The sequence below is a fragment of the Malaclemys terrapin genome, chromosome 3 (genome assembly GCF_027887155.1).
Source record: "Malaclemys terrapin pileata isolate rMalTer1 chromosome 3, rMalTer1.hap1, whole genome shotgun sequence".
In the NCBI taxonomy this organism is placed as follows: Eukaryota; Metazoa; Chordata; order Testudines; family Emydidae; genus Malaclemys; species Malaclemys terrapin.
The window spans coordinates 95,994,119-96,019,250 of record NC_071507.1 but is presented as its reverse complement, the minus strand read 5'-3'; the positions used below and the strand labels follow the sequence as shown (position 1 = coordinate 96,019,250).

The following is a 25,132-nucleotide window of genomic DNA, read 5'->3' as shown; positions in this document are numbered from 1 at the left end:
CAGAACCGGGGCATTGGGATTCAACCACACGCCTCTTGGTTCAGCCTTGTATCATTCAGGGGCTTGACTATGGGAGCTGCAGGAACCAAGTCTGGCCCTGATTGGGGCTGCAGCTGCTTGGATCCCTTCGGAATTGACAGAGACCACTGGGGCTGAGACTGACTCTTTAGACCTTTGAACCAAAGTCTGAATGGATCCAAAGGGTCTAGCCTCAAGGGCTTCCTTAAGCAGAAGTTGTTGCAGTTGTGAGTTCTTGGGGTAAAGGTCTGACAGATCGAACATCCAGAAGATGAATGGCCTTCTAGACATTTCAAGCAACAAAATGTGAAAGGAAGACAAGCTTTCACCAAAAATGGAAAACAGGGGGTAGGTGTATCAGTATCTTTTTCAGTGCTCAAAGGGAGCAGGCAGCAAACACTTCAGTACAGGGGGAATGAGGGGGGAGAGGAAGCAGGGGCTGCAGCGAGGACTTTGGTATCCATGGACCAGAACAGGCTGAGTGAGTCCCCTCCATGATGACTGAGACAAAACTAATGTCACATTGGAGACATTTATTGACACACAGCATTTCCTACTCACTGCAGAAACTTCACTTAAAATGGATAAATTCTATAGATTTATATCAAATGATCAGTGGTCTAGTAGTGCTGAACCTAACTTACAATTTATTCACTAAGTTCACAGTTTATTTGAACAGATGTACATTTATACATAAATACATTTATTTAGTAAGACAGCATTTTCAAGAAGTGTACAAGAAAATAAAGAGGTGGGAGCAAGGAACTTTTTTCTGTTGTGAATATGGTCCTGTCATACTTTTCTCAGATGTTCTTAGCTTCTGCCATGGTCAGAAAACTACTCGGGCAAGTTCAAACATGACCTGCACAGTAATGAATACAAATATTAATAAGGAGTTGCATAGTACAAGTTCTCTTTAATACTACAAAAAAGGTAAAGGGTAAATGAAATAATTTGAAAAGATGGTCTATAGATAGCTGCAAACCAAAACAAAAGGCTCAGTGATGATACATGAAATAACCAAAACTGAAGACTTATTCCTACAGGCTACATAAGCATAAACTATGCCACGATATTTCAAGTCATGCTATGTAAAATATACAGCTGCTTACACCTGCAAAAATAAATAAATAAATAATAAATTAACGGAGATATCCCATCTCCTAGAACTGGAAGGGACCTTGAAAGGTCATCGAGTCCAGCCCCCTGCCTTCACTAGCAGGAACCAGTACTGATTTTGCCCTAGAACCCTAAGTGGGCCCCTCAAGGATTGAACTCACAACCTGGGTTTAGCAGGCCAATGCTCAAACCACTGAGCTATCCGTCCCCTATAGGTGACTACTGCATCATAATATTTTCATTATTTAATTTTCTTCTGCAGAGTGATGATTAAAAGCGTGGCAACTGAACACCAAACTAACCTCTATAGTGATGAGTATGACTATCATCCATTCCAAGCGCAGTGCACGTTTTTCATTCAGGTGATTTCGCATCAGGTCTGTCAGCTCCATGCAGTGCTGAAGTTTCTCATTCATTACCTGCAGCAAAAACATGTGTTTTCTGTTGAAGAGTCTGCATTTGCAGAAAGCCTGAGTTAAACAACTTCTATGAAATCATTAAGGAAAGCTAACCAAACACAGAAATTATCTAACTTAAACATGACTGTTTGGTTTCCAGGCTGATACAGATTTTTCACTGTGCAAAAGTGTACAGCACAGCCCCTTGTGGTATACCACACAAACACAGTAGCAAGGTTTTTAATGAAAACACCTTGAAGCTAGTCTGTCAATTCATCATAAGGATGATGAATGTCCAGTAAAAATACAAGTTCATAGGAGCCAAGATGAATAAAATTAATAGGTCATCTATGTAGTCTAAATCCCTAAAAATGCAAGAAATTAAGTAAGGAAGCACAACTCATGTGGGTACCCAATAGACTGTCCATTAAAAAAAAAATCCTTACCCTTCAACCAAACTGAAGGGGTGGTTTCTCTCAGTGCTTCAACTAATTATTGAATAGGCATTTTGAGTTACTGGAAAAATTGAATGCTCAGGACCTCTGAATCTGTGTGATATAAATCCATCGAGCATATTGTAATAGTGATAAGATAAACAGTTGGAATTTAAAAAAAAATCTGTGATTTTATAAGTATTCATATCAACTTTTAAAAAGGCAAAGCCTGTTTTATATGACTAGCACTGAACCCAGGAAAATGCCACACAGTCACCAATGTCCTACAATTGGATTCCAGGTGAAATGTAAGAAGTTGTTTTGAACTCAAAAAGCCCAATTGGTTTGAGCTCTTACTACCTTCAGAGACTGCCACTTGCCCCAAATGACACTGTGACAAGTGATCAGCTGAAGCACTTTTGTTAACATCTCCCTGGTTTATACAGAAAATGAGGAACGGTTACTTAGTGTAACTGACTGAGTGTCTTCAAGATGTGATGCAGATGTGTATTCCACTTAAGTGAGTGCACATCCAGTGTACCAAGGCCAAAGAATTTTGCCTAGTGTTACCCAAAGGAGGCAGCAATGGTACCTCGTGCCCACAGCCCCTCCCCCTTGGCTATATGAGGCAATGCCACCTCGACCCTCTCAGTTCATTCACACCTGAATGCCCAGAGACTAGACTCTGATACAGAAGGGATGGGGTGGGGGATTGTGGAATACATGTCTGCATCACATCTCGAGGAACCATTTACAGTAAGTAACCGTTTCTTCTTCTTCAAGAAGATGCAGCTGTGTATTCAACTTGTGTGACTCAAGCAGTACTCACCTCAGGAGGTGGGGCTCAGTTTACCTAAACCAGTGGTGCCCAATCTTATCACACAAGAGTGCTACATAAACCTAAGCACAACCTTGTGTGGCCAAATAGATTCTATATATTTTAATAAGATCTAAAGGCACCTGTATTGATTTATATTTTAAATTCAGCTTGTTTTGTATTTATTTAGATAGAAACAACCTATGTACAGTATTGTCTATTTAAAAAACAAAGAAATCCGTGCATAAAACATTTATCAGATGAATTATAGTAAACAGGAAAAAAAAACAGTAATGAATCGGCCATTAGTATATTGTGTTGAAGCAGGCCGTGGACCTTATGAAATGCTCTAGTGGACCATGTATGGCCTTGGGCCATAGGTTGGGCACCCCAACCTAAACAAAGACTGCAGAACTGGCCCACTAACATTTGCATCTGCTTTGGATGATGTGGTAATGGCAGAATGGTTCGAAAACATATGTACTGATGACCATATTGGCCTTGCAAATGTCCAATATTGAGACATAACTGAGGAACACTATTGACGTAGCTTGCGCTCTCTTAAAATGAGCTCGACCCACTTGATGCTTTTATAGCACCTTTCATCCAAAGTCCTCGGAGTGCTTTACAAACACTAATGATTTAAGACTCTCAACATCCCACCATTAGGTAGGTATAACTTCCTTTAGCTCCCCACCATCCCCAATACTATCAGGTCCATCATAGCCAGAAACTTTTAAACAGATTAATAGGTCAAAGATTAAGTAAGCAATAAGGCAATGTCTGTGACACATCTTTGGGTTAGTCCACCTGCTGATGCAGTTCAGGGCAGTACTGAGAACAGTGAACTGAGCGATTTACTGGAGCAAGGTGAGGTGTTGCCTTCCAAAACAATTATGGAGAAGGGGAGCTCTGTAACTTCAGAGTTTCCCTATCACCCACAATGTATGCATCTAGCCTATTCAGTATTCACACAGTGAAACCTGTCTTGACTTTGTCACTGTCTTTTTACTTAAGCAGCTGTGTAATACAGTTTGGGGTTGAGAAAAGATACCCAGCTCTTCTTCACAGGACTCAACACCATTCTTACCCTTTGGTGTCCACTAAAACTCCTCTTGTGTCACAACCAATACTGTTGGGGAAACAAGGTCCCTCAAATGGAAGGTACTTTAAGTATCCCAAGAATTCAGAGACTTCGAATATTAAAAAGCTCTGGTTTAATTTTCTGTTGTATCTCATTCATGTTTTTTTTTCCCCTTCTGTGACCGTCAATGATTGGGATTAAGAGCCTGTAACTTCCACTGAGATCAACAGTAGTTGACTTCTGGTTCCTCATTGAGGTCTAACCTGCCATAAAGACAGCACCAGCATGCTTTTAATCTGCCAAAGGCACATTCTACGGTCATTCTGCACCTGCTCAGCCTATTATTGAAGTGCTCCTTGCTGCTGTCCAGGTTTCCGGGGTAAGGCTTCGTGGGCCATGCGAGTAAGAGGTACGCTGGGTCTCCCAGGATCACTATGGGCATTCCGACATCCCCCACTGGAATCTTCTGGTCTGGAAAGAAAGTCTCTGCTTGCAGCTTTCTGTACAGGCCAGTGTTTCTGAAGATGTGTGCGTCATGCACCGTCTCAGATCACCTCATGTTCATGTCAGTGAAACGCCCACGGTGATCCACAAGCTCCTGCAATATCATAGAGAAGTCCCCCTTCTACTGATGTACTCCATCACAACATGTCCCGCCGCAGTTAGGGAATCCCATTGCAGCAAAGTAACCACTATTTCACGCACATTCCCAAGAGTCACAGTCCTTTGTAGCAGGATGCGATTAATGGCCCTGCACGCTTGCATTACTGCAACCCTAACGGTGGACTTACCGACTTCAAACTGATTCGTGACCATCTGGTAGCAGTCTGGAGTTACCAGCTTCCACACAGCAATTGCCACGCACTTCTCCACCGAGAAGGCACCTCTCATTTTGGTGTCCTTGTAGGTTGCTTTCCACATCCGAAAGTTCTACAGCCACTGCTTGTCATCCCAGACCTGCATAACGAAGTGATCCTAACACTCAGTGCTTGTTTCCCGAGCCCAAAAGCAACGGTCCACCATTTGCAGCTACTCTGTGAATGCCAAAAGTAATCTGATGTTGCTTCTTTCCATGGCACACAACAGGTCAGGCACCTCTGATTCCTGTTCATGATATACTGAATGATCAGCCGCAATGTGTTCATAACAGTGAACACAACAGTAGAGAGCAGTGCAGGATCCATCCTTTGAGACAGAGATAGCAGGCACACAGTAAACTGGGGCCATTGAAAAATGCCACAAAATGCATTCGGAAGCCCATGGAATGATGGAATGGAAAAAAACTGCATCACGAGACATTGAGCCCACAACTCCTAGCTGAAGAAGGTGACAAGTTGCACAGTGGGATAGCTACCCACAGTGCAGCAACTATGGACATGCTCTGCCGACAGGAGCATTGTGTGAACATGCACAAGCAATGTAATTATACCGGTTTTCGATCGTCAGCAAAACTTGTGTCGACAAAACTCTGTAGTATAGACAAGGCCTAACTAGCATGTTCATTTTATTACAGCTCATTCTATCAATCGATTAAGGTGTCACAGGAACCTTGTTTGGCTTAGCTAAAAAGATTGCTTCACACCTCAGTGGCCTTTTAACTCCTCTGTTTCTTTAAAACACTTTTACTTGATAAAAAAACCCAAAAGCAGAAGAAAAAAATTAATTTGCTTCTTTACATATTGTTTGGTATTTTAGAACAAAAGAAAAGCTCTTCCTGTTAAAATGTAAACTTTATTTAAAGGCTTGGAAAAAATACTCTTTACATGTAAGCCGGAATGATAAAGGTTAGCTGTTTGTCATGGCCAAAAATGGGGAAGTATCATGAATTTGTCACAGAAAAAATGCAAATAAAAAGCTTATAGAAGAGGATGCAACTTACAGGCCCCTATTATTTTGTACAAAATATCTTTTTGCAGTAAATAATATCGAACTTTTATTAATTAATAGTTTAAAACCATTAAAAAATCCAGATCACTCTCTCAATCTCTGCTTCACTGGATAGAGTCAAATTTATAACAACTCATGGAGTAGTCTTGCTCAGCAGAAGACTAACCAGAGTCTGTCATGGGATAAGAGGGAAGGTCCTCTAATGGATTGGTAACTGGTTAAAAAATAGGAAACAAAGGACAGGAATAAACTGTCAGTTTTCAGAATGGAGAGAGGTAAATAGTGGTGTCGCCCAAATGTCTGTACTGGGACCAGTCCTGTTCAACATATTCATAAATGATCTGAAAAAAGGGGTAAACTGTGAGGTGGCAAAATTTGCAGACGATACAAAACTACTCAAGATAGTCAAGTCCCAAGCAGACTGCGAAGAGCTACAAAAGAATCTCTCAAAACTGGGTGACTAGGCAACAAAATGGCAGATGAAATTCAATGTTGATAAATGCAAAGTAATGCACATTGGAAAACATAATCCCAACTATCCCTATAAAATGATGGGGTCTAAATTAGCTGTTATCACTCAAGAAAGATCTTGAAATCATTGTGGATAGTTCTCTGAAAACATCCACCCAATGTGCAGCAACAGTTAAAAAAGTGAACAGAATGTTGGGCATCATTAAGAAAGGGAGAGATAAGAAGACAGAAAATATCATATTGCCTCTATATAAATCCATGGTACACCCAAATCTTGAATACTGCATGCAGATGTGGTCACCCCATTTCAAAAAAGATATATTGGAATTGGAAAAGGTTCAGAAAAGGGCAACAAAAATGATAAGGGGTATGGAATGACTTCTGTATGAGGAGCGATTAATAAGACTGGGACTTTTGAACTTGGAAAAGAGACAACTAAGGGGGGGATATGATAGAAATCTATAAAATCATGACTGGTGTGGAGAAAGTAAATAAGGAAGTGTTATTTACTCCTTCTCATAACACATGAACTAGGGGGTCACCAAATGAAATTAATAGGCAGCAGGTTTAAAACAAACAAAAGGAAATATTTCTTCACACAACGCACAGTCAACCTGTGGAACTCTTTGCCAGAGAATGTTGTGAAGGCCAAGACTATAAGTGGGTTCAAAAAAGAACTAGATAAATTAATGGAGGATGGGTCCATCAATGGCTATTAGCCAGGATGAGCAGGGATTGTGTCCCTAGCTTCTGTTTGCCAGAAGCTAGGAATGGGCAACAGGGGATGGATCACTTGATGATTACCTGTTCTGTTCATTCCCTCTTGGGATCCTGGCATTGGCCACTGTCAGAAGACAGGATACTGGGCTAGGTGGACCTTTGGTCTGACCCAGTATGGCCATTCTTATGTTCTCATGTAATTACAAAGACTTGTTATGGGTGAGGGAGAACCTCCTAATTGCAAAAAACTTACCTTAACTCTGCGATTAATGCTGAGAAACTGACAGGTTTTGTCATAAAGCTCTTCAAGGTTTTCTCTGTCCCAGTAGAAGTCAGGAGTTATCAGCAGGTCTGAACTCAGATTTATACAGTGCCTAAAGAGGGATGGTTATGGTAGTTCAAAGTTCTTTTGGCAATTAAAGGTTCAAATATTTATAATGCTATTTCAAAGCAATGATTAAAGTTTATTCAGTTTCCTACCAATTTCTATAGTGTTTATTTTAAAAACATCAACTGTAACTGTATGAAGTATTTCCCCTTATTCCCTATAGAAAATACAAATCCGGGGACAGGAGACTAATACTAAACAGTAAGAATTGCTTAAATTGGTTGTTCTGAGAATACTGAAAGTCACTAGATCCTCATGAATGAGTCACTTTTTGCTATACAGCAATATCAGTATAGACAAATGGTTCTGAAATAAACAAACTTATTGTGACAGAATGCCTAGGCCTGAGGTGCTGAGCACCTACAGGAATAGACTTGAGTGGGAAGCACCTTCCCATGCCAGGCCTTTTGTCACAACAGCATCAAAGTTACTTTGGAATATCTTCCACCTCCAGCACAAAGCAGATATTGAATGCTGGTTATCAGGATCACTAACAATAACTTCCTCCAGCCCACTGGCAATAGGCTCCTCTAGGTGTGGATACGAAATCCAGAGCCTTAGCAGGTAGCGTTCATATCATAGCTGTGTGTCTTCATAGTCCTTTTTTCCCCTTCCACCTGTTAACTTACTGAATTTAAGTTGTATGGGACATATATAGTAATGTGTATTACAATCACACTTATGTGATTTGTGAGAGGGCCACAACAAAGGAATAATTTTTATCACAGTAAAACTCCTCAGATCTTGACTTAAAAATGGTCAGTGATGGAGAATCCACCACAACCCTTGCTAAACTATTCCAATGGCTAATTAGCCGCACTGTTCAAAAAGTACGCCTTATTTCCAGTCTGAATTTGTCTAGCTTCAACTTCCAGCTACTGGATTGTGTTATACTTTTCTCTGCTAAATTTAAGAGCCCATTATCGAATGTTTGTTCCCCATGTAAAATTGGGGTGTATAAATTGGGTTCAAATTCTCCTTTAGCCTTCTCTTCATTAAAGTAAATAAATTGGGCTCCTTGAAATTATCACTAGAAGGAATGTTTGCCAATCTTTTAATCATGGGTCACAGAGGTTCTTTCTTTCTGGCGTTGGACTCTAAGAATCTATTAATATACTTTTTGAAATGATAGGGTGTGAGCCCTTAAAAAAAAAGTTTACCGTAAGGCAAAGAGTTCCCCAATTTTCTGCATTACATCAGCATGAGAGAGTTTCACTTTTTTTCTTGATTTTAATATCTGCAGAGAAGTTAGTGATAAATCGTTAGCCAAAGACATTCCATAACTGCTTATTTTATTTAAATAAATAAAAAAATCTTGAGTCCTACACCCTGAGCATTGTACCAGTTGTTCAAACTATTCCTTCTGAAGTGCACTACTGCACATTTATCAACACTGAATTTCATCTGCTACTCTACTGCCCATTTACCTTGCATTGTTAGGTCGCTCTGGGGATCCTTAGTCTTCTATAGTCTTGATTTACCTAAATAATTTGGTAACCTGCTGTGTCACATCCAACTGGTCAACCTTTTTCTAGATCATTGATCAATATATTAAACACCACCACTCCTAACACAGACCCTTGGAACACCCCTTGTTAAATTTTTGCCAGGCTGAAAATGGACCACTTATTCCCTTTTATTCTGTTTTGTCTCTATTTAGTTTCTAACTTATGATAGAACTTTCTCTCTTATCCTCTAACTACTGAGCTTTCTTAATTTCTTCTTTTGAGATGCTTTAAAAAAAGTGAATACATTGTTTTTAAAGAGACAGGCTAGCCATTCAAACGCTTTCCCAATATCTTTTTCCTGATAAAATTAATTCTTTACAAAGAATTAAAACAAAACAAGTAAACAGAAATTTCACCTCAGGAATTGACTGGATAGATTCCACAAAATTATCCAAGGATGATTCCCAAAGGGCCAGTTTTACTGCAACAAAAAATTAACAAAATAGGACCTTACATCTCATGTGTTGTCTCAGAATTCTAGTAACCATAAAACACAGTGCCTATCTGCCAATGTTTCAAGATTCCATTAAACTGCAGTTGACTTTTTATGACTTGAATGGTCTAAATAACCAGCCATTCAAATAACTATCACTCGTTCATTAGTTTTAAGTCTATAAATATATATTATCACTTGTAGCTGTTCAAGGCTTGTGTTAGAATAACTAATCTGGGAGTTGCCTGACATTGCTCTGCAAACACAGAGAGTCAGAACAATGTTTCTGCAGTGTTCGTGTTAATATTTATTTTAATTAAGTAAATTTCCTTCTGTTTTTGGTGAAGTTGGTGTTCATAAAAGGTGCAGACCAGACAGAACTGGATAAAGAAGTCTTCTGTTTATCTATAGAAGATGTTCAGCATGCATAGGGAATGGCAATGCAGGCATACTCTATGTGCTTCAAGCATAAACTGCTGCTATCTTCTAGTTTATCTAATATGAGTAGAGTATTTAGGGTTGGGGAAGGGAAGAGATGTAAATTGAAAAAAAAGTATGTTTCCTCAAGCATGTTGTTTTAAAAGATTTACCTGTGATTGCAGTAGGGCTCCAATTTACAAAACACACGTTAAAAACTATGAGAGTACTCCTCCCATTCAGCCTCTGGCAACTTATGTGCATATCTCACTTTCATGAATGAGAGTAACCCATGTAACAACACCGGATACCCAACAGGGAAAACAGACAGACATTCACCATTGGATACATATATAAAGTTTGCTTAAGGTCATCTTCTCCCTCCATCCCTGTTATTGTATATGTCCAAATTTGTGATGGCATTTCACAATCTTAAGTAAAATTGGACACTACATAAAGTATTAGCTTACCAGAAAGGCAAAGAGCATTTGAAAAGGCAAATTTCTGCAGAATTACTTCATCAATATCCAGGTCAGAATTTAACAAGATTTCTCCTCTGTGGAGCTTTGACTGGCCTCTGTAAAAACAGGATTGAGACATCTTCATTGACTAAGTCACCTCTAAAAATGAATAGTCAAGGTAGAATCCTTTACACAAGGAAATTCCTCATGCACCTTTTTAAAATTTAAAAACATGGAACAATGTATATGATTGCTCCATCTCACTTCCTTGCATTTTGCTCTCAGTCACAATTAAAGTGACAGAAAACCCATCTAGAGCACTTTCTTCAACCTCTACACCAGCAACTCCTCTGCAAATACCTAATATTAGTATCTTCTACAACAACTGCAGCACTACTGGGAAAATTCAGAGAAACAGCAGGACTATGGACTTCTCTTTCCCACTCACTCCTCCTCCCCTCTTGTGCTTTCTCTTTCTAATTCATTGTTCTTGTTTTTGTCTCTCCTATTCTGTTCTGTCACTCTATTTCCACTCCTTTCCCTTCTTGAACTGTGATACTCTCCCCCCAACCCCCAATAGCTCTCTTCAGTGTGTCAGCAGCAAAGCAGAAGTCATGAGTCCTGCAAGTTTCAAGGTGCCTTGCATAAGTCCCACCTGAGAATCTGGGAAGCATCCTGAAATTTAAAGTACAAATGCTTGTGAAGGAGAAGCTAAAAACAATGGAACAATTCAATAGTTACAGATTCCATAATTTACAACACATTCAGTTTTCCATTGGCTATGAAAATGGCCATCTTATGTAGCAGCATTGTACTACAAAAGACTAAATACAATGTATTCTATGAAATAGCAATGATTTGCAATGAAAAATCTTTCTGAACAAGAACTTTAGCTCATCATGATCTCAAGATATGATTTAACAAGTAACAAAGTCAAGGAAGGTCACACGTCTTCTTCCATGATATGCCCGTTTTACCCCTATTAGAAATTTATGTTTTCAGTGTATTTCAATGTATTTAAGAAGACAAGATACTCCTTGTGATGACCATTCTGTATCAGAGCTGTCTCAATGTGCACCTTTCCTTTATATCGGCCCTCATAAGGTGTGAGTTTCTCCATTTGAGACTGCTGAAGAGCACTTACAATTGTGAAGCCATGGAGTTCACTCTAATACCTTAGTATGATCAGTAAATAAAATCAAAATCACAAGTAATGCTGCAAAGCAACATTTAAAAACAAAACAAAACATTAATGCATACTCCATTAAGACCGATGGATTTAGTGTTTGTAGGCCATACTATTTACCCCTCAAAACACTTATCTTACTCCTTTGGAGGAGAAGTACAGAAGGAATGTTTTTGGGTAACGGATGCATAAAAATACTTACTCTCCTCTCCTATAGTTAATTTCTTCATTCTCCCAATGAACCAGTGCAACTTCATAAGGCTGAATTTCATGCCGCTCCAGCACTTGCATTATTTTCTTCATCTAGGAAAAAGACAATTGCACATTATTAAAATGGTTAGCAAATACTACACAATTGCCCCACATAAGTCTTCAAATATTGAATACATAAAATTAAAGCAATACGTTGATGTTTATTTAAAGAATGTTAAAGGTGTGGTGAAAATACCTTTTTGCATTAGGATAAAGTAACCATTTTAATATCATTTTACATCCCATTCAGAAAATCTTACATAGTACAAGACTTTCTGACACTGTACATTTTAGAACAGAAATTCTAAACTAATCTGGCCAAAAGATTGTGCCATCTAGGCACTTATACTATACTCACTGCTGGGGTACCCAAGTTTTAAACACTTATCTCTTCAAAATAAGGAGAATAGTGGAGCTTTCAATGCAAAATTTTAGCTTCATCAATATCTAATAAAGCAGTTTCCAGAGACAGATAATTTAAAATCAGTTAGTACCCACACGAAACTATAATTTTCTCTGCCGTGTTAGCTTTCTTTATTGCTTTCATAATATTTATTGACAATATACATGATGCTATAAGAAGTCATTGCCATATGTTTTTATGGAGAGCTGCAATTTCTGAAATATTGCCATATCATTTTGAATTTCATACTGAAGTGTCTAGTCTGCCAAGTATTCCAAGAATTACTGCTAAAAAAGGAAGAGAAATTCTGATTTGTATTGCTGAGATAAAGTACCTTTCATTTTTATAGCAGTCATAATATCTATGGCTGTGATCTCACAAGATCCTGTAGGCTAAGCAGGATCAGGCCTGATTAGCATTTGTATAGACCTGTGGGGAGAATCCAGTGCTATAGGACTTTGATATCAGTGATTCAGTAGGCAGCACAACTTCCCCTTAGAAAATACTGAATACTTGGGCCACAAGACACTTTGCTGCTGAACTTTACTGTCTCTATTTGTTTAGCTAAGAAATCATAGGCTTGTTCTTTGCTGAAGCTACTGTCATTTACATGAGACCAAAAATCCAGGTTCTAGCTGAGACGATCATTAAACTCTCATGGAACTATACTCAAAAAGTAGGGCTGCTAGCCTTCGTTTTCCAGCCATTCCTATTTGGTAATTCCTGTCTGCCTAGCTAAATGCCCCCATTCAGTTTACAAATTGATGCAGTTTTTCTCTTCGTTTTCTAAGCTGTCATGCATCGTTGCTGTATACTGTTGTGTTCCATCGCAGAAGTGGCTACAATTCACTGGCAGCTTGCTTATGTCTATTTGGGGTCTGATCCAAAGCCCACTAAAGTCAACAGAAAGATTCCCATTGACTTAAAGTGTACGTAACAGCTTAGCTAAAATCTTCCTTGTAGAATTCTCAAGAGAAATCAGGAGGCAGGTGCTAAATCAGTCTTGGAAATTAAAGACAGGCCAAGGAATTAAGCAAAACTTCCAACAACATCCAGGGACCATATGTAGTATTGAAGGTGCCCTTCAGTTATACTGGTATAAAGGCACTTATACTAGTGTAGATTATTCCAGTAGAGGAAGGGAAATAAACTACACTAGTATGTGGCACCATTATACCAGTGTAACTGCATTTCATACTAGGGGTTGTGCAGGTGTAACTATTTTGGTTTAAAAAAATTATAAATAAATAAATAAATAAATCACACCCCTAACCGACAGTTATACCAGTACAAAAAGTGTGTGTACACCAGACCTTATATCTGCTTCTCTGTCGCTCTAACTCATGTGTAGTTTAAAAAAAAATACTAGTGAAAAGTTAATTAGAAGTGGGTATAAAATGCTCCCATTCTGCTCCATTAGTATTTTACATCCACTTTGTACTGGTGTAAATAACTGTACAAGGTGCACAGCAACAAAGAATCAGTTCCATTGTACCCAATTCCAGCTGCAGGGGAAGCTTAAGTTGGTACATGGCCAGGATATGGGATCTGCAGTGATTGCAAGAGATGAGGGAGCTCTGATCTAAGATGACATATCCAACAGCACAGTGCCCCAAAATATTATCCAGGTGCAGTTCAGTATTGAAAGAGAAGGAAAGGTGTCACATACTGAATAATCATCTTGAGGTTTCTTGTTGTTACACTGCTATACTGACCTGGCTTGACTCCAGTTAATTTATGAGACGTGACTGGATTTTAGCACCAGGTGGCATGGTCTGCAAGGCATCTTAGAGCTTCTACTTTGCGGTAACTGGGATATTATTTTCTAATGGTAGCACTGTGGAAGACCTGCCTACCTTATACAAGCAGGCAAGATGTGAAGACTACACAAGAACAATCCACACTTGTCTGATGCAGTCCCAAGTGGCTGTCTTCACTGAGGAGAAGAATTTAATCCTCTCCTCGCCTCCATAGGTCACCTATGCAAAACCCATCTGCTCCGGCTTTGCAGGAATGACAAGAATTTCACCTTAATCAGCTTTGATATTTAAATTATACAGCTTCTTTTTCTACTTACAGTTTTCTCTTCCACATTCCAAAACACAACAGATCCTTCCCTGTGTTAACAGAACATAACGATGCATTAGGCTTCAGGGTCAGATTACATTGTTTTGTACACAAAAGTGCTTTAATGCTACAGTCATGTTGTCAGGAATTGCCTTTGTATAAAGTGAATCAAGAAAATTTACAATGCTTAGTTTTCATATGGTCCCCATAACAGATGCTGTTAATCATGCTTTAATTTTTAATACAAAAAATACTCAAATATAGTTTTAAAGTCCTAATTATTTAATTACTTAACATGATGTTTCCTGGATCTCCAGAAGAAAACACTTATTTTTTTTAACATACTGTAATTAAAATAAAATATGTGACCGATATGGCAATTTCCTGCAATAGGCTGGACACACTTTAATTCAATAAAATTTAACTTATTGAATTAAGTTTCAGTATCTTACAAGTTCATTGTATTAAAAATAAAAATGTGTAGCATTATTGGGCGATTATATGCAATGTCCAAAGGGGGAGATATGATTAACATAAACCCTGGGAAGCGTTATTCGCGTCAAAGGACTATTTGAAACAATGGACTAGACAAGAATGAATTTTAAAGATGTGGGTTTCCCAGGAAATCTCTAGGGGAAGGTGTATGCAAATGTACTCCCTCCAGTTGTGTAACTCAGCCTTTTGAAGCTTCACCCTGAGAAGGGGACTTTTGTCTGCTCATTACCTGTTACATGAGGGCAATATCAGAGGCCTAACAATGAGAAACTCACAGATTCATGGGGTGCTTGTTCTGCACTAACAGCTGTTATGAACTTGTAACCACAGAAAACCCCCTTGGTGGGGATGAGAGGGCTGGTCACCTGCCAGAACCCCTGTTGGAGTTAGGATGATCTCTGGTAAAGTTATTAGCATGTGTGTAGATTTATAGCCTCTGAGGAGAAGCAAAGCAGGTCTGCTAAGGCAGTCTGACTTTCACACTGTAGAAAGATGTGGGGCTCTACCCAAGTGAGGTGACTGCTTGAGGAGCCTGAAGCATAGAATGGGTACCCTTGCCAGACTATGAGGAGGAAATCCAGGTGCATTTGCCCTGAACTCTGACAAAGTAGCTTGCTACATCCACATATATCATATGTGGCAGGCTTGGTTTGCAACTTACCTGAAGAAAAAGATCATACCAGGATCATATTCTTTTGCAGCGTTTTCTGTGCCAATCACCAAAACATTTGCTGCATCTAGTTTAAAAATAAGAGGAAGGGAATAACACTTTAGAAGGCAGAACAGTTTCTGTATTTTAAACCTGTTTAACATTTATAACTAACTCCAGTTTTAACAGTCTTTATCTGGGAACAGTACTTCCAAAATAAAAGTACTATATTTTTTTAAAATAGAAATGCTTTCAAGGAGGGAGTACAGGAAGCGATTACAATATATAAAATTGCATGAGTTCTCAAAAATGCACATTCATTCCTGATTTTGATTCTGCATTCTACTAGCCTAGTTCCCTTTAAAAATTGTAGTGAAATGTAGACTCATGAAGAATATAGGACATAGGATGGAACTGATGGCACTGGACAACAAATGAAAAATAGGAATGGGAGTGAGGTCATAGGTGTAAACAAGGGAATCAGTTGGGGGATACCAAGCAGAGAACCCTGGAAAGTATACACTGTTCTATGAAGGTGACCCAGGAGTCAGTGGATGCCACCCAGAGGAATTCTAACTGATGTGAAAGGAACAATGGTTTGCCCCCACAGTTGCAGACAACCTCCTTGTTGAGCTTGCCAGCCCAGAAAACTGAAATCCTCTCTTCCCATACAGAAAGGACAGCAAAGTCCAGGTCTACACTAAGTTTTGCCAGCATAGTTATGTTGATTAGGAGTGTGAAAAATCAGACCCCATAACAGACATAGCCATGCTGCCAAAAGCCCTAGTGTTGATGCAGTTTTACCAGCAAAAAGGGTGTTTTTGCTGCTATGGCTTATTTCATTTGGGGAACTGGGATAAGCTATGAGGGGTTGCTGGTGTAGCTATACCAGCAAACCCTTTCTAGTGCAGACAAGACTTAAGATAGTAGCCAAATGTGTATCAACCCCAATGTGACAGAATCACTTCTAGGGCTGGGGTGAAGTGTTAAATTCAGTGTCTGTGCCTACTCAATCCTTTGCCTTATTGCAAACTTACTTGGGAAACAAGTATCTATTAGGGCTACTTGAGGTGGTGACTGTGTGATGTGGATTCATTTCCAATGGAAACTGAATTGACGCCACCAACTGACTTGACATCGGCCACTTAAAAGTCATGACTTTTATCCACTAAGACAGTCAGAATTGGGAAATTTGTAGTGGTTGATCAAGTCTCAAACGCTAAGCAAAACTATTACAATATCATCAGTGTTCTTTGATGGAAGAGAGTATTTGTCAGCGTACCCCTTCATTTTCCCACTTTAAAATATCACTGCCCAGTTATTTCCTCTGTATTTGTTATACTTCCCATCACGGTTAAAATACATTTGACATAGGATAAATTTGGCTATCATGTCATATCATGGTATAAGCGGGCACAAATCCCATTTCATTTAATGGGAATGCCAGAATTCAGTCCAGTGTAGTTACCAGAGAACTACATGAACAGAGAATGAGAGAGAAAAGATGAAGAATCATGTAGTAATAAATTACTAATTATGTGGGTATTCACCCACGAAAGCTTATGCTCCAATACGTCTGTTAGTCTGTAAGGTGCCACAGGACTCTTTGTCGCTTTTTACAGATCCAGACTAACACGGCTACCCCTCTGATACTAATTATGTAGGCATTTCAAAAGTTTAGACCTAGTTAGGATAATCCATAACTTCCCATCTCCATATCCCACCAAATACTTGTTTTCTCCATGTCTATGGTCTTCTAGGAAAATCTGTGGTAGTCTGCCACTATAGTATTTCTAAGGTGGTAAGTAACGATCAGCATTGATTTGTCAAGAACAAATTGTGTCAAACCAACCTAATAGCTTTCTTTGAAAGGGTAATAAGCCTTGTGAATAGAGGTGAAGCAGCAGATGTGGTACATCTTGACTTTAGTAAGACTTTTGATACGGTCTTGCATGACCTTCTCATAAACCAACTAAGGAAATACAACCTAGAGGGAGCTACCATAAGGTGGGTGCGTAACTGGTTGGAAAACTGTTCCCAGAGTAGTTATCAGTGGTACACAGTCAAGCTGGAAGGGCATATTGAGTGGGGTCCCACAGGGATCAGTCCTGGTCCAGTTCTGTTCCATATCTTTGTCAATGATTTTGATAACAGCATAGACAGTATGCTTATAAAGTTTGCAGACGATACCAAGCTAGGTGGGGTTGCAAGTGCATTGAAGTGCAGGATTAAAATTCAAAATGATTTGGAAAAACTGGATAAATGGTCTGAAGTAAATAGGCTGAATTTTAATAAGAACAAATGCAAAGTACTCCATTTAGGAAGGAACAATCAATTGCACACAAACAAAATGGGAAATGACTGCCCAAGAAGGAGTACTGCAGAAAGGGATCTGGGGGTCATAGTGGATCACATGCTAAATAGGAGTCAACAGTGTAATACTGTTGCAAAAAAAGCAAAACATCATTCTGGGATCTATTAGCAGGAGTGTTGTAAGCAAGACACAAGAAGTAATTTTTCCACTCTACTCCAGCTGAGGTCTTATCAGCACAGAGTATTGTGTCCAGTTCTGGGAGTCACATTTCAGGAAAAATGTGACAAATTGGAGAAAGTCCAGAGGAGAGCAACAAAAATGATTAAAGGTCTCGAAAACATGATCTATGAGGAAAGATTGAAAAAAATGGTTTTGTTTAGTCTGGAGAAGAGAAGCCTGAGGGGAGACACCATAACTTTTCAAGTACATAAAAGGCTGGTAACAAGGAGGAGGGAGAAAAAAATTTCTCCTTAACCTGTGAGGATAGGACAAGAAGCAAGGGGCTTAAATTGCAGCATGGGACATTAGGAAAAACTTCCTGTCAGGGAACTTAAGTACTAGAACAAACTGCCGAGGGAAACTGTGGAATCTCCTTAGTCACTGGAGGTTTTTAAGAGCAGGTTAGACAAACACGTGTCAGGGATGATCTAGATAATACAGCTTGCAGTATTCAGGGGATACTTCTTAAATTCATAATACAGATCAGGGCTGGAAAAGTTTATCAGACACAAGGGCCAATAAAGATCAGGAAAAGAGCGTCAATGATTAGGGAAATTGCCCTGGTGAGAAGTCCAGCCAGCTGCAAGGAAAGGGGAGATTGTTGGGATTCTAACCAGGCTGCTGTCCCAGGATCTTGTTCTGGGCTTTTAAGATCAGCCTCACACTAGAAAGTGCCCAATAAATATGAAGCGTCTAAACTTTCTGGCTACTGGAAAGAAGCAGCATTCCCTCCCTTCCTCCTACCCCAAAGACCCTTGCAGTGGGATGGGTTGGTTGAGGATATCACCACTGCTCTACTCAGCTTCCCACAAGAGATGTCTTCACTATTCTATTCCCATCCCAAGCTTCTCCCCCCAATAAAAAGCAACGTCTCATAGCTTTTCCAAGCAACAGCAGAGCGAAAGACATGTTTTTACTTTTATCTGCAGGGCTCTGACTAACATCTGTGAAACTTCCAAGACTGGTCAACTTTCATTTTGCTGCAGATTGGTAAAGTTATGGGCAGCTATAGAGGAATTAGAACTGTCTGTAGACAAAAGATGACAATCTGCATGTAAACTACTGCTGTGCTATATTCATAACTATAATATCTAGAAACTTTCACATGAAAGCTTAATTCTGCCAAATTTGATGGCAAAGGACTACTTACTAGAAAAAGCTTCATACTTGCCAGTGACAAGTAGATTGCAGAACAGATAGTATATTGCTGCATTCTAGTTTAGACCTTTTGTAGTCAATATGTAGGTTACCACTTATTAGTTATGTTATCTTCTTAACAGTTACCACCTACCTTCTTATTTTAGCACTTATAATAAGTGACAGCCGGTCAAAAAATTTTCAGACTAAAAATTTTTGTAGTTGGAAAGTAGGGTTTTGTCAAAAGATTTGAGAAATTTTCATTTGACAATTTATTTATTTCTGAAATATTTCAAAATGAAGAATTTTGGTTAACAAAACCCCCACCATTTTTTATTTTGTTTAAAAGTCGTGGGACAACAGCTGGAATCTGTTGCAGAGGAAAAGGAGATCTCATCCTCCCTACTCTCCATGCTGCTGCCGCAACCCTCACCAGGAAAAATGGCATAAAGGAAGAAGAAGACGAACCATGAAAAACTTCATTTTGTTTTGAAATGTTAATTAGAAACAGAACAACCTTCCATTTGAAAATTCCTGTAAAAATAGAAATTCTTTTATCAAACTTTCAAAATGATTTTTTCGGGGCAATTTATTTTTGGTGGGGAGGAGGGATTCTATTTTCCAACCAGCTCTATTATGTCATTTTTGGAAAATCATAAGTTATTTGCAAGTGCAGAGAATGTTGCTCTGTCAAAAGTTTGTTTTGTTTTGTCTTCAGTTTTTGTTTTATTAAGAAAATTTTGAGGGAAGGCAATTTTATTCGAAGGTATCAAAATATTCCCTGATACTATGTCAAAGATAAAGTACATATGAAAGTGTAGAAAATAATCACTACTTTTCTATATAGCTCACCCATATTTTGTTCCCAAAATAATATAAAGCTGCTCAAAATAGGTTTTAAAAATCTACCTCTAGGCAAACTTGTTATTTCAACATATCCATATGAAGTCAGGTCATGACATAGATTACCAAGATGATATTCATCTGCTGTTGCGAAGGCTGTACACTGCATCAGATCCTGTGCCAAAGGAATACAAGTTTGGGTTAAAAAAAGGCTGAAGTGACATGTTTACAGGATATTTGTTTGGCTCTGTGGCCAAGTTTGTTATATGATTTGACATTCATTTTTCCAATTTAAATTTGTTATTTTACTCTCTGTGCTACGGACACCTTCATTTGGCACCAAAGGATGGCTGGTAAGGTAACCAGCTTCACATGTGCCCCCTTTGTGTAATGCACAGAGGTCAATGCATGCACAATGGCTCATCTTCCTCAAAGACTCACTTGCTGGAGACGTGTTCTGCTGTACTACCTTTACCTCATCCTTCCTGATTGTGCAGGCTCTCTGAGAAGCTCAGACTGAGCACCAGGGCCTTTTTCTGTGGCAAAAGCCAAGCAGAGGTGTGGCTCCATTAAGACCTTGGACTGAAGGGGCAGAAGGAATCAGTCAGTCTAAAGCACCTGGGTGAATGAACTGCTGTTCATCACATTATCCCTATGGAACTAGCAGAATGGTTTGGACAGACTTGAATATCAACACCTAGAAAAAGGCCCTGTAACAAAATTGAGGACTCTGGTTCTTAAATGTAGTTCTCCAGTTTCCATTGAAGACAGCATCCCCCACCCCACTAGCTGAAGGATTTGCATCTTTAAAAGAGGAAACCTGGAAGAAGAACCTATTCCTTAGCATCCATGCACGGAGTCAGTCTTCATGGGCTCTTAGGAATGTAAGAACCACCTCACCTACTGTGTCTGCACTTAAAATTCAGCTGAATAGGAGACTGTTTCATACCTTGTGGCCACAGCAGCTAAACAGAATAGTGGTACCACTAATCACTGAGGACTTGTTTAGTCAATCCAAGGATTTGCAAGTAATCCATCCATTCATCCCAGTTTCTTCCACAAAAGCTGAGACTACCACAGATGAATCTGCACTGCCATGGCCGAGATATTTCTACCAGCACCCTGCTGCAAGTATTTAGTAGTAGCTGAAGTAATATTAAAATCCATTCCTCATGACAGAGTATAAGGAAACTGAATCTCCTTGATAAGAAGGCTTATTCCTCATCTACTCTGTGAATGAGGATGACTAACTGACTTACTCTTCTGGCCAGATGAGACTACTTCCAATTGAACAAGCTGAAATCCTTCACCTGCCAGAAGACCTAAAGAGGGAACCTAAAGCCATCATTCCAAAAGGCAGGATATAGTCAAACACTCTCTAAAGGCTACTTATGATGATTCAGATACAGCAGCATGCTCTTTTACAACTGCAGTGACAATAATTTAGCCTGAATATTTGCAGAGTTCTGGGTTAATTCAAGATATACAAAGGAAGAGTAGATGATGTGCTTTTCAAGGACCAGAGGTGATGCTGGTGGGTAGAGAAAAACATTTTCAAGAGGTTTTCAGTCACAGCACAGTCTCCATTGGTGGAAGGTACACATTCATAATTGGTCAATTTGGTTAATAGTTTAGGAGTATTCTTGGATTCCTCACTGATGCTAAATTGTTCCATAGAAGCATTCATGAGCAATGCTTTCTATCACCTCCAACAGGCTAAGAGATTCTGTCCCACCTTGGCAGATGATGGCCTGGCATCATTTATACAAGCCTTAGTTACTTCTCAACTGGAGTACAACAATGTAATATACCTGGGCATAAAACCTTCAACACTCAGGAAACCCCAACTAGTACAGAATGTTACAGTGTCTCTCCTCAGTCACACAGGTTACTGTGAGCACACAAAAGCTGTTCCCTGCTCTCTACACTGATTTCCCATAGAACCATATTCAAGGTCTCAAGTCTTTATCTTCAAGGTGCTCCATGGCATGGGCCCAGGATATCTAAGACTGCCTAAAGCTCTTGGTTGACAACCACACTGCTCTGGCAGTGGAACTCTCTACAATAAGGGTAAAGCTCATCTGTGCAGGAGACAGAACTTTCTAAGGGGCCAGTCTGAGACCATGGAATGAACTCCCCCAGGAACTAAGGACCATTACAAACCATACCACCTACTATTACAAGTGCAAGACACACTTTCTTGACATTGCCTTCTCCAACAAAAACATAGCAACATCTATATTAAAAATTTTTTTAAAACAGTTCTAAAAAAGCCCTACACTATATATGCTCCTCCCTCTGGGGAGATTATGAGAGAACAAACAACATGTGACAGAGGTGTAGTCACACTGTTTAATATACTATTGGAAGGCACTCATATACCATGACGTAAGGGCCTATGTAGAATAAAACTTAGTGAGGAAAACAAATGACACCTTGGAAAAATACTTCAAAGATTTTCCATTTCAGGGTGGATAAAAACAGATTTAAAAACTCCACAAACACAGAGTTTTTCATTTAAATAGGTTTATATTTATAAAGAAAAACGTATGAAAAAATAAATTTGAAATTATGATAACCTATATTAAGGCCTAAACTTACTATAATTTATTGAAATAATATAAATAAAAATATTCAAGCAGTATGTGTTTGCTGCCAAAGTTTTAAAGAAAGTCAACCCACTGGCTAAGCATCTGGAACCAGACTTTGTTGAAGTGCTAAACCAGCTTTTAACAAGAGTAGCCTCTTCTGCAGGTACAAAAAAAATATTTTCTTCCTTTTAGTTTATGTAACTGTTCAATTCAATGACTAGCTCATTCTAAGTTGAGAAACTGATTGGGAGCTGAAAGATCAGGAAAGCTAATTTTCCTCTTCTAAACTATGAAGGTGTAAGGATGAGATCTGCTAGTTCTAAAACCTTGCAAGACACGGTGATCAGAAACAGTACAATCCCTAACCATAGATACTTTGTTTAATACATCAGTTTTAAATGCAAAACATCTTTTGATAAATTTTTCTTCTGCATCCAACACATATAAGGTAGCTTTATTTAACTGATGAACAGCAATTTTAAAATGTTATTGTGCATTTTAATTGATTTCCAATTTCCAACCAAAGGCAGCTTGACATCAATCACAAGTAAAAAAAAATAATAAATAAAAAAAAAAATCAAAAAAATCTAGTGAATCAAAAATGGTGAATGACATTTCTTAACATAATAAAAACATAAAAATTAAGAATCTGAATAAATGTATGTTAAGCTATGCAACTGCTTAAATGTGTGTAGATATTGTTTATCCCCATGGTTAGCAAAAAGAAGTACCAAACTTAGTGTAAAAAAACCTATATTTTGTTGCAACTCAACATGTTTCAATGATTAACCAACCAATGAGAATCAAACTTTTAGGAAAATAATTAAAAACAGAAATGCAAAACAAGATTAAAATTAATTACTTAAATCAAGGTTTCCTGCTTGCCAGTTTAAATCGATTGATTTGAATCAATTCACCCTGCTCCATTCATTGGGACTACATCAGTCATCTTGCAGAAGTCAGACATGCCTTTAAGGAAATGTATGTAGATGTTAAAAAAAAGTGTGTTCTTGTTGCAGTGTGCAGGGCCAGCTCCAGGCACCAGCTTGCCAAGCAGGTACTTGGGGCGGCCGCTCCAAAGAGGGGCGGCACGTCCAGCTATTTGGCGGCAATTTGGCGGACGGTCCCTCACTCCTGCTTGGAGCAAAGGACCTCCTGCCGAATTGCCGCCACAGATCGCGATTGTGGCTTTTTTTTTTTTTTTTGGCGCCGCTTGGGGCAGCAAAAACCCTGGAGCCGGCCCTGGCAGTGTGTTCTGTGTCAACCTTTCACTGGGTTACAAAATGTCAGCACTCCAGTAGGTGGAGCTATACATTACGAAAAAACACAGAAGTTATTTCTGAAATAACAAATGTTTTTATTACATCTGAGTTTGTGTGACTTCTGGCATAATGTTTTGAAATGTGCAAGCTTCCTCTGAAAGAAGTACTATTTCAGTACTTCAGACAGTTTGCTCTGCTTTTTGACAATGGAAAAATCACAGCTGCCCTATGTATTTTTACATGCACACTCTGCTTATGAAAGTGCCAAAATTAAACAATTTGTTAGTTTTGTATAGTGCCTTTCACAAGCCTCAGAAGGTATGCCTACACTGTAATGTAAGCCCAGGGTTTGTGGGACTCAAGTCAGCCAAACTGTGTTAGGGAACTCTAAGCTTGAGCATTTACATTGTATTTTAACCCTGCATTAAGACTTTTCTAACCTGCGCTTGAACTTAGGGCTCTGGCATCCGCATGGCAGTGTGCAGACCCAAATCAAAGTAACCATATTCCAGGCTCAAGCATAGGCTTACTTTGTAATATAGACATATGCTTGAGCCTCAGCTCAACAATAACCCCCTCTTGCATCTACCCTGCAATTGCACTAATTCAGGGCTTGAATCCAAGGCTCCCAGGACCAGCTGGAGAGTCCGACCTCATAGAATAAAATCATAGAATATCAGGGTTGGACGGGACCTCAGGAGGTCATCTAGTCCAACCCCCTGCTCAAAGCAGGACCAATCCCCAGACAGAATTTTGCCCCAGATCCCTAAATGGCCCCCTCAAGGATTGAACTCACAACCCTAGGTTTAGCAGGCCAAGAGCCTAAGCTGTCCCTGTGCCAGTTATCTGTCAAGTCAAGCTAGGACCCAAGGTCCAACCCCAACTGCAGTGTAGATGCAGCCCTGCTTGACTTGGGTCCCAGGAGTCATCCAGAACTATCCCACAATACCACAGAACAACTTCCTTAGTTCTCTCTATCCCAGCAATCTGCAATTTACTCCACTGAAAACAGAAGCCACTACCACTTGGCGAACAGCAGCAGCTCAGGTCAGCATTAACCCATTCTCTTCTGATCACCGATCTGCAAGCACGGTATCAGAGAGCTGGGAGTGCACAGACCAAAATTGACTGCTCAGCAGGCTGTGTTGGCAGGCTATTCAAACTACCGGTACATGCAGGGTGGGCAGTGAACTTTTCCCACAGTGCATCACAGTCCTAGAGCTAAAGCAGCCACATTTTTGGGGCGGGGGGAGGGTCACTAGGGACTCTGGGATATGGTTACTTTGACTCAGGTCTGGACACTTCAGTGTGGACACCAGAACCCTAGGTTCCAGCAGAGGTTAGAAAAGTCTTAACGTAGGGTTAAAATACAATGTGGACGCTCAAGCCAATGGTGGATGACCTAACACAGGTCATCTGACTCAAGTTCAACTAACCTTGGACTTACATTGCAGTGTAGACATACCCAAAGAATTGCAAGGTACATGCTATTATGTATGAATCACTCACTAACAAATTACAACAACCTCTGCACATAGTAGGGTGGCTAGAATAATAAT

General features: G+C 39.4%; 1 protein-coding gene across 3 annotated transcripts in view; it reads right to left on the bottom strand.

Annotated features, from left to right (window-relative positions):
* Nucleotides 1–531: 531 nt before the first annotated feature.
* Nucleotides 532–25,132, bottom strand: part of RMND1 (required for meiotic nuclear division 1 homolog) — a 38,581-nt gene continuing 13,980 nt past the window's right edge. For all 3 annotated transcript variants that reach the window (XM_054022131.1, XM_054022132.1, XM_054022134.1), the window contains 10 exons: nucleotides 19,787–19,895; nucleotides 15,220–15,295; nucleotides 14,074–14,113; nucleotides 11,544–11,644; nucleotides 10,165–10,271; nucleotides 9,201–9,265; nucleotides 8,497–8,573; nucleotides 7,202–7,322; nucleotides 1,440–1,556; nucleotides 532–880 (listed from right to left, as the gene is read on the bottom strand). In XM_054022131.1, coding sequence (XP_053878106.1) covers nucleotides 848–880; nucleotides 1,440–1,556; nucleotides 7,202–7,322; nucleotides 8,497–8,573; nucleotides 9,201–9,265; nucleotides 10,165–10,271; nucleotides 11,544–11,644; nucleotides 14,074–14,113; nucleotides 15,220–15,295; nucleotides 19,787–19,895 — 846 coding nt within the window. In that variant the 3' untranslated portion in view covers nucleotides 532–847. The remainder of the gene's footprint in view (nucleotides 881–1,439; nucleotides 1,557–7,201; nucleotides 7,323–8,496; nucleotides 8,574–9,200; nucleotides 9,266–10,164; nucleotides 10,272–11,543; nucleotides 11,645–14,073; nucleotides 14,114–15,219; nucleotides 15,296–19,786; nucleotides 19,896–25,132) is intronic.